Genomic DNA, 14,034 nt, shown 5'->3' with positions numbered 1-14,034 from the left:
AGAGATTTTGGGCCCCACTGTGGCCATAGGTCGAGGACTTGACTGACCCCTGACAAGCTGGGCAACAGGCCCGTCTCCTGCGGCCCCTCAAGTGGGGGTTTTTCTTCCCCTGCAGGGGGGGGACCCACTCCAAGGTGGTGCTGCTCTGTGAAGATGGCAAGATCCTGGCCCAGACCGAGGGGCCCTGCACCAACCACTGGGTGAGGATGGGGCCCTCCTTCTTGGGGTGGGGGGGGGAGGCAAAGGGAAAATGTGAGTAGGGGGAGCTGCTTGATCTTGCTTTCGTTCCTATGCACGTAGAAAAAAAAACTCCCAGCTCTGACAATCTTCCTTGGGAAGGTTGCGCTGGAAAATACTATTTAAACATCAACGGCCCTTCTGCCACTTCCCAGCCCTCTCTAAGTGGTTGACAGGGTCAACATTCCCCCCCCCCAACTGGGTCCTCATTCGACCCACCTTGGAAAGAGAGAAGGCTTGAGCTGGTCAGGATCGAACTGCTGGCAGTGGGCAGAGTTCATCTGCAGTACTGCATTCTAATCACTGTGGCACCAGGGCTCTTGACAGATAGACAGGCAGGCAGACAGACAGATGATAGGTGGAGAGGGGGATGGATAGATAAGATAGAGTAGATAGAGTGGATAGAATAGATAGATAGATATAGATAAGAGTAGATAGACAGACAAACACACAGGCAGACAGACAGATAGATGATAGAATGATCTATTGATCGATAGAGTAGATAGATTGATAGATGATAGATTGATAGATCAATAGATAGATGGACAGACAGATAGATAGATAGATGATTGATTGATCGATCAATCGAAAGATTAGATAGATATATAGAGTAGCTAGATAGATAGATAAATAGATGAGAGAGAGAGAGAGAGAGTAGATAGATAGATAAGAGTAGAGTAGAGTAGGATACATAGATAGTAGAAAGATAGATAGATAGATTGATCAATCGAAAGATTAGATAGATATATAGAGTAGCTAGATAGATAAATAGAGAGAGTGAGAGAGAGTAGATAGATAGATAAGAGTAGAGTAGAGTAGAGTAGGATAGATAGATAGATATAGATACTGTAGATAGATAGATAGATAGATAGATAGATAGATAGATAGATAGATAGATAGATAGATAGATAGATAGATTGATTGATTGATTGAAAGATTAGATAGATAGATAGAGTAGATAGATAGAGTAGATAGATAGATAGATAGATAGATAGATAGATAGATAGATAGATAGATAGATAGATACTGTAGATAGATAGATAGATAATGATAGATTGAAAGATTAGATAGATAGATATATAGAGTAGATAGAGAGATAGAGAGATAGATAGAGTAGATAGATAGATAAGAGTAGAGTAGAGTAGATAGAGTAGGATAGATAGATAGCTGTTAGCTGCCACCTGCTGGCTGTGCTTGGCAGGGCTGTGTTTCTATTGCCAGATGCCAGCCTGGGCTTGAGAGTGGGGGAGGCCGAAAGGAGACACCCCCTCTCCAATAGAGATGGGGGGGGGGGAGCATTGAGGGAAGTTGTTGTGAAGATTAGTTAAGATACAGTGGGAATCCCGGGGCAGAGGGAGAGCCGGGTAGATTTAAATACGGGTGTGAGCATCTTAAGTGTGCCAGGAGGGGCGTAAGTGTGCAAATGGAAGGTTGTCTCTTTTTCCCCTCGGGGGCGAGAAGCTGGTTGGCTCGGACGCTTGCCTGGAACGGATAGACGCCATGGTCCAATATGCCAAAAGGAAGGCTGGGGGCGACCCACAGGTCCCCCTTCGATCGCTGGTGAGTCTCCCGCCCCCTTTCCATTCAAGCCACCACCCACCACCCACCCCAGTTGTCATTTTGCAGCCATTCATGGGCCTTAGGGTGGGTGGGTTGAAGAAGGTAACATCTGGATCCCAAACAGCACCCAAAAGTAAATCAGAGTCCAAGGCAAAGCATTCCTCAAAGTCCCAATTGATGAAGAGAGCCATGTTGGCACATCTGGGAAAACCCGAATCTGAAAGTTTCCAAGTTTTCCACACCTAGTTGGAAGTTCCAGATCTTGCCCCCCACACCCACAAGTCCATCCCATGGTCCAATCTCCCACTGCCATGCTGGCAGCTTCCACCCATCCAGTTCCGATCAGGTGCAGCTGTGCAGAGACAAAGGATGACCTTGGCTTTGTAGAAAGAATGTTGTTATGGCTACATCGCATCTAACTCCATACAATCCCCAAGTCCCATTTTCTCACCATAGAAAAGGCATAGTAGAAGAATAGAAAGTATGGCAGGCCAAAAATCCAAAAGGAATATGGCTGCAGGCCTCATGTATGTTGGCATCACCATGCGTGGGACATGAGGTTGGGGTGCAAGCCCCCTTGGCACTATTTTTGTGATGATGCCACTTGCCAGTCAACATTTTGGCATCGTCCTGGTTGGCTGTGATGCTGCTGGCCCAGGGTGTGCAGAGGTACCAGTTGGAAAGGGACCTTGGAGGTCTTCCAGTCTGACCCCCTGCTCAAGCAGGAGATCCTTACAGAATCAGAGAATGACAGATTTGGAAGGGGCCTTGGAGGTCTTCTAGTCTGACCCCCTGCTCAAGCAGGAGATCCTTACAGAATCAGAGAACGACAGAGTTGGAAGGGGCCTTGGAGGTCTTCTAGTCTGACCCCCTGTGCTCAAGCAGGAGACTCTATTATCATCCCGGACAAATGGCTGTCCAGCCTCTTCTTAAAATCCTCCAGTGGTGGTGCACCCACAACTTCTGGAGGCAGGCAGTTCCACTGGTTAATTGTCCTCCCTGTTAGGAATCTTCTCCTTAGTTCCAGATTGCTTCTCTCCTTGATGAGTTTCCATCCATCGTTTCTTGTGCTGCCTTCAGGGGCTTTGGAGAAGAGGTGGAGGCCCCCCCCCCGCACTCTTCTCTGTGGCAGCCCCTCAAATATCGGAACACCGCCATCACATCACCCCTTCTTTTCACCCAAGTAGACCTACCCAATTCCTGCCTCGGTTCTTCTTCGTAGGCTTTACCCTTCCCTTGGGCAGGGAGAGAAGTTGAGAGGGGACCTCAGGCCCAGCTGGTGGTCCTTAGGTGGAAGTGAAAGTAGGAATGGCTTCCTTCCCGAGCTCCCCCCCCCCCCCTGAAGCCCAGGGAGTTTATTAGAAAAGGTCCAAGGGACGCCTCCGTCCAGGGGTTCCAGATGTGGGACCGCAGCTACCCGTAGTCCATGACACCTGAAGATCACCCAGGGAAGGTGAGGGGATGTCCTCCTGCTGCCTTCCCCCCAGGATTTCCCCCTAGCGCTGGTACGCGGTGGGGCTGCCTCCTCCAGAATCTGGGGCAGCCTGGGCTGTGGGGAGGGGGGGCTGTTGATGTGCGGCTGGGGGCTCACAGTGTGGCTGCCTGTGGCTGCAGGGTCTCTCCCTGAGTGGAGGGGAGCAGAAGGAAGCCATCGAGAAGCTCATTGAGGACATGAAGAGCCGCTTCCCCCATCTGAGCGAGAATTACTTTATCACCACCGATGCCATTGGAGCCATGGCCACTGCTACCAACACCGGTAAGCCTTCCTTTCCTTCCTTCCTTCCCTCCATCCCTATTCTTCCCTCCCTCCTATTCCTTCCCTCCCTCCCTTGATCCCTATTCCTTCCTTCCCTCCCTCCTATTCCTTTCCTCATTCCCTTCCTTCCTCCTTCCTTTCCTTCCCTCCCTCCCTCGATCCCTATTCCTTCCCTCCCTCCTATTCCTTTCCCCTCCCTCCCTTCCCTCGATCCCTATTCCTTCCCTCCCTCCCTCCTATTCCTTTCCTCCTTCCCTTCCTCCTTCCTTCCTCCCTTTCCTTCCTTCCCTCCATCCCTATTCCTTCCCTCCCTCCTATTCCTTCCCTCCCTCCCTTGATCCCTATTCCTTCCTTCCCTCCCTCCTATTCCTTTCCTCCTTCCCTTCCATTCCTTCCCGCCACCCTCCCTCCCTCCTATTCCTTTCCTCCTTCCCTTCCTTCCTCCTTCCTTCCTTCCTTTCCTTTTCCTTCCCTCCTATTCATTTCCCCTCCCTCCCTTCCCTCGATCCCTATTCCTTCCCTCCCTCCCTCCCTTTCCTCCTTCCTTCCTTCCCTCCTATTCCTTTCCTCCTTCCCTCCCTCCCTTCCCTCCCTCCCTATTCTTTCCTCCCTCCCTTCCTTCCCTCCTTCCTATTCCTTCCCTCCCTCCCTTCCCTCCCTCCCTATTCCTTCCGGTTCCACCACAAAAGCGCGTAGGACAAAATCGCGCTCGACAAAAGCGCGCTGTGACATCATCACAGCGCGACGAAAAAGATCGAAAAATGTAAAAATAAAGCGAAAACCTTACCCTAAGCCCCCCAAACCTAACCCTAAACCTAACCCTAAACCTAACTCTTAACCTAACCCTAAACCTAACCCTAAACCTAACCGTTAAAGTAACGAAAAACCTAACGCTAACCCTTATCCTAACCCTAACGCTAACGCTAACGCTCTAAAGCTAACCCTAACCCTTAACCTAACCCTTACCTTTATGTGAATCGGCTTGCTTTAATTTAATTTTTATTAATTTTTATTTGAATTTTTCGATCTTTTTCGTCGCGCTGTGATGACGTCAAAGGCGCGATTTTGTCGATCGCGCTTTTGCCGTCCGCGCTTTTGACGGGTCACGTTCCTTCCTTCCTCCCTTCCTTCCCTTCTTCCTATTCCTTCTCTCCCTCCCTCCTTCCTATTCTTTCCCTCCTTCCCTCCCTCCCTTCTCTTGGTGCTCTCTGAGCTTGTTTATCTCTTTGCAGGCACTTCGTAACCCAATTAGTTCCCGCCATCAGTGCAAGGAAGCGTGGGCCTTTCCCCCTCCCAATTTTGTGGTTTTTCTCTTTTGATAGCTCCTTGATTTCCGGCTTCCTGCTCGATTGTTTGTCTGGTGTTAATCCCCGTTTATCTGGGTCTTGGCTGCTTCTGGTCTTTTTGTTTCCTCCTTAGCTTTTGCATTCTCTCTTTCTAACGGTGCGTAAATGTGGTTTATTTTTATGGGCCTATTGATGACCGACTTGTCCAAGTGCCAGGAATTCTCCAGTGTTTTTAGATTTAGCTTGGTTTTCGGAGGCTCACCGGTTCTTGTGGGTTTTATTTGATAGTGGAGCACTTGATTAATTTCGGTGTTTTTTTTTTAACATAATTGTTTTTCTGAGCTCCCATTGTTGCTTCTGCTGACGAGGGTATCCACGGAGGATACTACAGGCAGTCCTCAACTTAGGACCACAGTTGAGCCCCAAATTTATGTTGCTACGTGAGAAATTTGTTCAATGAATTTTGTCTCATTCTACGACCTTTCCTGCCAGAGTTGTTAAGCTGTCCATCACGGCCGTTCTTAAATGAGTAACATGATTGCTAAAAAAGGGGGCCAAAATTACTTGGACCCCCCCCAATACAGGTAGTCCTCGACTTGCGACGGTTTCTTTAGTGATTGTTTGAAGTTATAACAGCACTGAAGAGAGTTCCTTAGGGCCATTTTTCACACTTACGACCGTTGCACCGTCCCCACGGTCTTCGTCATACGACTCCCTTCGTGGGCATCTCTTTCCCCCTCCAGGTGGCGTGGTTCTCATCTCAGGAACCGGCTCCAACTGCAAACTCATCAATCCCGACGGCTCCCAGATCAGCTGTGGAGGATGGGGCCACATGATGGGGGATGAAGGATCAGGTGAGGAAACAGCCCCCCCCGATCCAGGATCTCCCTAACAGATCATTTTGCACTTCTGGCAAAAGTCCGGTCACTGTTTCTCTGACATGGGCAGAAAAACTTCTTGGATCCACTGGGGATCTCTTGGGAGATCCAGACCTTAACAGATTAACAGAGTTGGAAGGGACCTTGTAGGTCATCCAGTCCAACCCCCCATCCAAGCAGGAGACCTTACACCATTTCTGACTGATGGCAGTCCAGTCTCTTCTTGAAAGCCTCCAGGGATGAAGCTCCCACAACTTCCAAAGGCAACTTCTGTCCCATCGGTTGATGGTTCTCACCATCAGAAAGTTCCTCCTCATTTCTAGGTTGAATCTCTCTCCTTGATCAGTTTCCATCCATTCTTCCTTGCCTGGCCCTCAGGTAACTTAGAAAATAGCTTGACCCCCTAATCCCTCTCTGGGGCAGCCCCTCAAGTATTGGAAGATGCTCTCCTGTCTCTCCTGGTCCTTCTCCTCACTAGACTAGCCAGGCCCAGTTCACGCAACCGTTCATTGTATGTTGAAAGTCTCCAGACCTTCTCCCGTATCCAGCTGCTTCTGGGCTGGATCCTGTCACCTGGCCCCATCTCTCTCGATGGCCATATTTGAGATTCCAGAACCCTCCACCAGATCATGACTTAGAATAACTTTATTGTCACTTGGAAAGTTAGCCTAGCAAGGAGGAGCTAAGTTCAATGTAAAGATGTTGTCAATTTTCTATTCTTTTTTTTGAATATATTTTAGACTGTTTTTGTTAAAGATTTATACCGTGTATGGGTTCTGGGAAGTCGGGGGAGGGAAGGCTGGGGGGGGGTAGGGAGGGATGTATATTAGGCTTGACCAGGGGTGTTAGATTTTAAAGTAATATGATTGCACATGCATACTGTCTTCTCTTATTTTTTTCTTTAAAACTAAGATATGTTAAGTATATTGATATGGAAGCATAAATACCATCAACATAGAATGGAGTTTGCTCAGAAGCTGAAATACACCAATGGGAGGAAGAGTGGGAAACAGAGAGGAGAAAGATGGGAAGAGAGGGATAGGAGAGAGGAAGAGTGGGAAACAGAGGAGAGGAGAAAGATAGGAAGAGAAGGATAGGAGAGAGGATAAGGGGGGAAGATGAGGAGGATAAGGAGGAGTGGAATGTAGAGAGAGGAGAAGGAGAAAGGAAGGGGAAGTAGAGTAGAAAAGGATGATGGAGGGAAGAAAGGAGGTAGGAGAGAGGTAGAAGAAAGAGGTGTATGGAGAGCAGAAGAGCTAATAATGGGTTTTTATCTTTCTGGGCGTTGAGGACAAGTAATTACTACTTAATACAATAGGATATTGGCTATGTAATAGTATACATGTGATTGTATGTTATGAAAATGGAAAATAAAAACTTTATATGGATATGGAAGCATAAATACCATCAACATAGAATGGAGTTTGCTCAGAAGCTGAAATACACCAATGAGAGGAAGAGTGGGAAACAGAGGAGAGAAGAAAGATGGGAAGAGAGGGATAGGAGAGAGGGTAAGGGGGGAAGATGAGGAGGATAAGGAGGAGTGGAATGAAGAGAGAGGAGAAGGAGAAAGGAAGGGGAAGTGGAGTAGGAAAGGAGGATGGAGGGAAGAAAGGATGTAGAAGAGTGGGAAACAGAGGAGAGAAGAAAGATGGGAAGAGAGGGATAGGAGAGAGGGTAAGGGGGGAAGATGAAGAGGAGGAGGAGGAGTGGAATGCAGAGAGAGGAGAAGGAGAAAGGAAGGGGAAGTAGAGTAGGAAAGGATGATGGAGGGAAGAAAGGAGGTAGGAGAGAGGTAGAAGAAAGAGGTGTATGGAGAGCAGAAGAGCTAATAATGGGTTTTTATTTTTCTGGGCATTGGTATTTCCTCCGGGGGTCTTTGGGGGGCGTTTTCACCCTCCCCAGACTCCAGGAAAGCCTCCAGAGCCTGGGGAGGGTGAAAACGGCCTTTCCTGGCCCTCTGGAAGGCCAAAAATCAGCTGGCGCACGGGCTGGAGCTGATGGCTCGCGTGCCGGCACATATGGCTCATGCCACCCATGGCACACGTGGTTTGCCATCACGGCTCTCTCCTTCCAGACAAGTGGATGTCCAGTGCCTCCTTGAAGACCTCCAATGACGGAGCCGCCACCCGTTGTATCTAGGCGGGTGTCTCCGTTATGGTGGGGCAGAAGCTTCCTTGGGAGCCCCGAGGTTGATGCGTTGCGTGGCTGGGGATGAAGACAGAGTTCAGCCCACAGGCTGACCGTCTCTTTTGGCCTCTTGGCAGCTTACTGGATTGCCCACCGGGCCGTGAAGATTGTGTTTGACGCCTTGGACAACCTGGAGGCCCCACCGCACGACATCGGCTACGTCAAGCAAGCCATGTTTGACTACTTCCAGGTAAGCAAAAGGTCCCTCTCCCCCCCATCCCCAAACCTTTAGCATCACCCTCCACTGGCGTCTGTGGGAGTGGGAGGGCAGCTAAAGCAGGAAGCCCCCCATTGGGAAGGCTGTGGGTACCCCAGGGGGGGGATACACAGGAGTGAGATCAACTTACTTTTGCTACCGGGTTCGGTAGTAATGTGAGCCTGTACACTAGCTAGCTCCGCTCGCACGCATTACCTCCGCGCATGCACAGGACCTTCCGTGGGTCAAAAAGAGACGTGATGGTGTCTGGGCGGGTGGGCGGAGCCTGCTACTGGCGTGCCTGCAAAGGTAAGCGAACAGCCGTCTTCCCAAGTCCTGCCATGCTCCACTATCCAGATGTTGGTCTTTCTGATCCACACTTGTTAAATCTGGGTGTTATGTGGCTGGATTCTGAAGTCCCAGATCAATTCGGTTCCCTCCTTTTCTATCTGTTGTGACTCAGCAGACGTCTTCTGTGAGTCTTTTCGGGATGCAAGATTAATTATGCAGCTGGGGCTCGTTAGGGGCATCTTCTGGGGATAAAAGGACTGATGGTGCCACGCCCTAGTTGCAGGAGTCAACGTTCCTTGGTTCGTTCAACATTGATTGATCACCAGTCGTGGTTTATTTAAGATACACTTGGAGAAGTGCTTTGTGTTTCCTGTAGCCCTGATTCAAGGCTACACTTGGAGAAGTGCATTGCGCCTGTAAGAGTTTTTGTTTAGTATTCTGTTATCTCGTCAGAGACTTTATTTATGTTATTTTTGGGCTCACAGCCAGTTTGAGCCGAGAACTGATAAAGAGAGTTCCTTTTAAGTTGTTTGCCTGTCGTCTGTTTAACGAGCGGAGAAGGGGGGACAGAACATCTGTCATTATGTCTATTTTATGCTCCCACCAGTTCTTGCTTGCAGACAAATGATAGTCCTTGAAAATCTTCCAATGTACCATTGTTGCCACTTTTGTCGCACCGTTGCTTCTAAGTGAGTCGGAGTGATCTTCTTGCAGTAGCCAAACTAAGTAGTCCAAATCATTTTTATTGTAACACGATGTTTGGGAATTGGAAAAGGAGAAAGAAAAGGAAAAAAAGGAAGGAAGAAAAAGGAAATTTTTCTTCATGTTTTCCCACAGGTTTCCGACCGAATGGGGCTCCTAACTCACCTCTACAGGACCTTTGAGAAGTCCAAGTTTGCCGGGTTCTGCCGGAAACTGGCTGAAGGTGGGCTGCAGGTCAAAGGGACGAGTAACTTTAGGATGCCAGGGAAAAAAACTGCAGGGTCCCTTCTCAGGATGATGCTTAATCAAGTTCTTGGACTACGCTGAGTCAGCACAGGAAAGATTTTTTTCCTGTCAGTATTGGGGAGTTGCAGGATTGGGGAATTCTGGGAGCTGGAGTCCACCCATCATGAGGTTGCCAGGTTGAGAGACAACTGATTTTGTGTATCACCAGGCGTGGCCAGCTATTAGTGGCTGGGGGATTCTGGGAGTGGAAGTCCACCTACCTTAAAGCATGCCAGCTAGGAGGGGATCCTGGGAGTTGAAGTCCACTCAAGTTGTGAAACGTGGTTCCACCACAAAACCGCGGTAGACAAAAGCGCGCTCGACGAAAGCGCGTACGTGACGTCATCACGTGATCGATAAATGTAAAATTAAAGCGAAAACCTTACCCTAACCCCCCCAAACCTAACCCTAAACCTAACCCTTAACCTAACGCTAACCCTTAACCTAACCCTAAACCTAACCCTAAACCTAATCGTTAACCTAACGCTAAACCTAACGCTAACCCTTAACCTAACGCTAAACGTAACCCTAACGCTCTAAACCTAACCCTAACCCTTAACCTAACCCTAACGTTTATGTGAATCGGCTTGCTTTAATTTTATTTTTATTTCAATTTTTAATTTTTTGCGTCGCGTTGTGATGACGTCACGTACGCGCTTTCGTCGAGCGCGCTTTTGTGGACCGCGGTTTTGACGGGTCACGGTGAAACGTGAGACACCGATTAGGCTATCAAAAAGGAAAATCAGACTTCTGTTGTGAAAGTGACAGGAGACGCCCAGTGTTGGAGACCCTGTTGTGATGCTGTTCAGCTCCCAAAGTATCCGGTTATAGGCTGTCCCACAGATACTCTGACACAATCCCCAGATAGATTATTTTTACCCAAGTTGCTTGTGTAAGAAAGAACCATGCTCTGGGAGTGTGCATATTGCAGGCTGGTCGGGGAGGCGCAAGAGAAGGGACCGAACCCTTTCTCCGTCTCTTCCGTAGGTGCCGAGGCTGGGGACCCCCTGTGCCGCTACATTTTCCACAAGGCCGGAGAAGTCCTGGCACGGCATATCGTGGCCGTCCTGCCCAAAATCGACCAGGTAACTCAATCTGGGGTGGACAGAAGAGGCAGGATTGGGGGCAATTGCTGCTTCCGTTCCCTAACACGCACACCCCAAAGTTAATTTGGGCTTATGAAGCAGCCCTATTGATCCTAACCCTGGGACAAGGTCGTAAAACGAGGCACAACCAAAGTAACAAGTGTCTCGCTTGGCCAACAGAAATTCTGGGCCCAATTGCGGTCATAAGTTGAGGACTACCCGTAACCTGGACAGAGGGGGCATTAAAAGACAGCGCACAGATCCCCACGGCTTCTGATGCTTGTTTCCCCGCAGATCTTACTCCAAGGGGACTTAGGATTGCCCGTCGTCTGCGTGGGATCCGTGTGGAAGAGCTGGGAGATGATGAGAGACGGTGAGGACCCCGATTGCAACAAGGCTGAATGTGCTTCCGGGTCAGCTGCAACCCCTCGGCCACTTTTAAGACTGGTGGACTTCAACTCCCAGAATTCCCCAGCCAGCTGGCTGGGGAATTCTGGGAGTTGAAGTCCACCAGTCTTAAAAGTGCCCAAGGTTGGAGACTCCTGCCCCAATGAAAAGGAGGGCCAGTGTCCTTGAGTTGCCCTTGAAGTAGGAAATGCAATAGAGTGGGCACGGTGGGGTGGGGTCTTCCCTTGTGCAAGCAGATGGAGCCTGGCCCATGCTCGGGCCTGGACGGGAGAAAGGATTCACTGGCCCTCTTCTCACCACAGCAGAGTTCCAGGATTTGAGGGCTGCCCACAATAGAAGAGGGGCTCAAACTATTCTCCAAAGCCTCCGAAGGCAGGAGACGCAGCAACCACGGGTGGAAACTAATCCAGGGGAGAAGCAACTTGGAACTAAGGAGGCATTTCCTGACAGAACGATTAGCAAGTGGAACTGCTTGCCACCAGAAGTTGTTGAATGATCCCAACTTTTAAAGAAGAGACTGGATAACCCTTTGTTATCCTGAAGTGGGTGTAGGGTTTCCTGCCCGAGCAGGGGGGTCAGACTAGATGACCTCCCAAGGCCCCTTCCAACTCTTGTTCTCCTGTTCTTCCAGGATTCACCCAGGTCCTCAGCCAGGCGCACAGCCAGCAGCTCAACGGGGCTTTCTCCAAGTTCAGCCTGCTGAAGCTGAAGCAGTCCTCGGCCCTGGGAGGGGCCAGCCTGGGGGCCAAGCACATCGGCCAGGCCGTCCCTCTGACTACAAAGCCAACGTGGACGTCTTCTACACTCACTCCTTTGCCTAGAGACGGGCAACTCCAGACCATCTTTTTTTTGGGGGGGTGGGGTGGGTTCAAAAGGTGGGTTCTCTCTGCTGCTGTGGGAGGGACACACACAGATACACACCACATTTAATAAAGTAGTGTGGTCTCAGTGGCCATAACCCCCCCCCCCCCCAGCAGAGTGCCTGGATACAGGGAGCCCTTAACAGCCATACATTTAGCAGGGGGCTGGAGTAGAAGACCTCCAACCATCCCTCCCGAATTCTGTTCACGACTCTTCATTAAATGACCGTTCAAATTACGATGGCACTGGAAAAAAAGGAACTTGCGACTGTTTTTCACACTTATGACCATTGCAACATTCCGTGGTCACATGATCAAACCTCAGACCCGCCACATCTCATATTTATGACGGTTGGCAGCGTTCCAGGGGGGGTCATGTGATCTTCTTTGGCGGACCTGACAAGGGAAGCCGGATTTGCTTAGCCGCCGTGTTACTAACTTCACCACCAAAGCCATTCACTTAATAACTCTGGCAGGGAAGGTGGCAAGATGGGGGCAAAACTCACTTAACAGCCGTCTGGCTTAGCAACGGAAATTTGGGGCTCTCTTGTACTCTCCATGTCCTGAAAAAGGGGGGGGACGGGGGAATCCGGCCAGTTGTTGCTGATCCCAGACCGAATGTTCCCACCGGTCGTCACACCTTGGGCCCAAAGACAACCCGCCATGGAGGGGCTCAGCAGCCCAGTTGGACGGTCACCAGCCGGGGAGTCGTCAAGAACCGGGGGCCTAAACTAAAGCAAAGGCATTGAAGCGCCCCCCCCCCCCCGGGGTAAAGCTTGACTGAAGTTTAGCTAAAAGGTCTTGCAACCGAGTCTTGCCCCATAGCTTTTCCCGCTTCCCAGTCTGTCTTGCCAGCTGTCCCCTGGCCCGTTGCCCCCCCCGCCCCCGCCCCAAAACCAGGCTGGCATCCCTGGGGGGACAGCTGACCGTTTCCTGCACGAGCGGGAAGACCCCAATGAGACCCTGGCCACCACACCCAGCTCAAAATCCATTTATTGAAGAATGCAGTCTTGTAAAAATGGGCAAAGGCTTCCTTGGGGGGGGGGGGAAGATCGGGGCGAGGGGAAAAGGGGGGGGGGCTTGCACCATCCTACCCCTCGCTTCCCATCAAACCAGCCAAGGCGGAGAAATCTATCGGCCCCACGCAAAGCTTAAAAAGCCAGAATCCGGAGCTGTTCCTGTTCCATCTACGCCCCCCACCCAAAAAAACCCAGGCCCCAGAAAGGGGGGGGGGGAATTTGACCTTTTTTTTTTTTTTTTGCCTCCTGTCTGTAACTCCTATGTCAATTTTGCCTCGAAAGGGTTGGGGAAGGAGATCCTGATGTTGACCCAGCTGTGCTTGCAAGCAGCCGTCTCCAGGAAGGAAAAGAAGAGACAGATGAAAGGGGGGGAGTAAGGAAAAGGAGATGATGGAGGAAAGGAAGAAACAGAGGAAAGAGGGGAAGGAAGGAAAAGGAGGATGGAGGAAAGGAAGAAACAGAAGGAAAAGGAGATGGAGGAAAGGAAGGAAAAGGAGGATGGAGGAAAGGAGGAGACGGAGGAAGGGAAGAAAGGGGCAGGCTGGGTCCCTTCAAAGCAGCACCTGCACAGGTGCTGAAGGGAAGGAGTCCCAGGTGACCTGTCCCCTGCCAGGATTTTCTGCAGGAGCCGGACTACAAGCCCCATCATGCCAGGGGTCACGGCGGCAGGGTGGGGTGAACTGTTGGGAAGGGAGCGGATGGAGGAAGGCTGGCCTTAGTGAAGATTGAGGGCAGAGACGGGCACCACAGCCCCGTTAGGACTTGTGGACTTCGACTCCCAGAATCCCTGAGCCTCAGGGATTCCTGCAGTGAAGTCCAGAGGTTATTAGGAGGGTTATTAGGGGGGTCCCAGCTCCCCACCCATGACTTAGGGGGCTGAGAAGAGGAGCCATGTTACTCAGCAAAGGGGGAAGAAGAGGAGGAGGTCTCGCCCGCCATCCTGACAAGAAGCTTGTCTCCTACGAAGAGCCCCTTGAGTTTGGGAGTAGATTCCTCTTCAGATGACCAACGTTGGTAGACTTGTGGAAGTCCACAAGACCTTCAAGTGGCCACGTTGGGAGACCCCTGACTCGGATGGGCGCCAGGTCGTCCTTTTCACAGGCGGGGGGTGGGTGGGAGTGGCAGTGGGCATGGATGGGCTCCATGGGAGAAGGGGGCGGAAGATGGGGGCTCCAGATGGCCAACGTGAGGATGTCTCTGGTGGAGGAACCACCAATGGCTCCTAACCATCCTTCTAGGATCTCCAACCTAGGTGAATTTGAAGACTTGTGGACTTCAACT

At 50.4% G+C, this 14,034-nt stretch overlaps 1 protein-coding gene across 1 annotated transcript in view; it reads left to right on the top strand.

Moving 5' to 3' along the window:
- Window positions 1–11,695, top strand: part of NAGK (N-acetylglucosamine kinase) — a 13,169-nt gene extending 1,474 nt beyond the window's left edge. The window contains 10 exon segments of the mRNA XM_087723891.1: window positions 116–200; window positions 1,699–1,797; window positions 3,412–3,553; window positions 5,583–5,693; window positions 7,985–8,097; window positions 9,232–9,319; window positions 10,369–10,466; window positions 10,761–10,839; window positions 11,506–11,643; window positions 11,646–11,695. Of these exon segments, the coding sequence (XP_087580017.1) occupies window positions 116–200; window positions 1,699–1,797; window positions 3,412–3,553; window positions 5,583–5,693; window positions 7,985–8,097; window positions 9,232–9,319; window positions 10,369–10,466; window positions 10,761–10,839; window positions 11,506–11,643; window positions 11,646–11,695 (1,003 nt within the window).
- The last annotated feature ends 2,339 nt before the right edge of the window (window positions 11,696–14,034 follow it).

The sequence above is a fragment of the Thamnophis sirtalis genome, unplaced genomic scaffold (assembly GCF_051295495.1).
Source record: "Thamnophis sirtalis isolate CommonGarterSnake01/CBP01778 unplaced genomic scaffold, rThaSir2_p1.2 scaffold_10, whole genome shotgun sequence".
Classification (NCBI taxonomy): Eukaryota; Metazoa; Chordata; class Lepidosauria; order Squamata; family Natricidae; genus Thamnophis; species Thamnophis sirtalis.
Note: the sequence above shows the minus strand (reverse complement) of the source record. Positions and strands in the feature narration are given on the sequence as shown.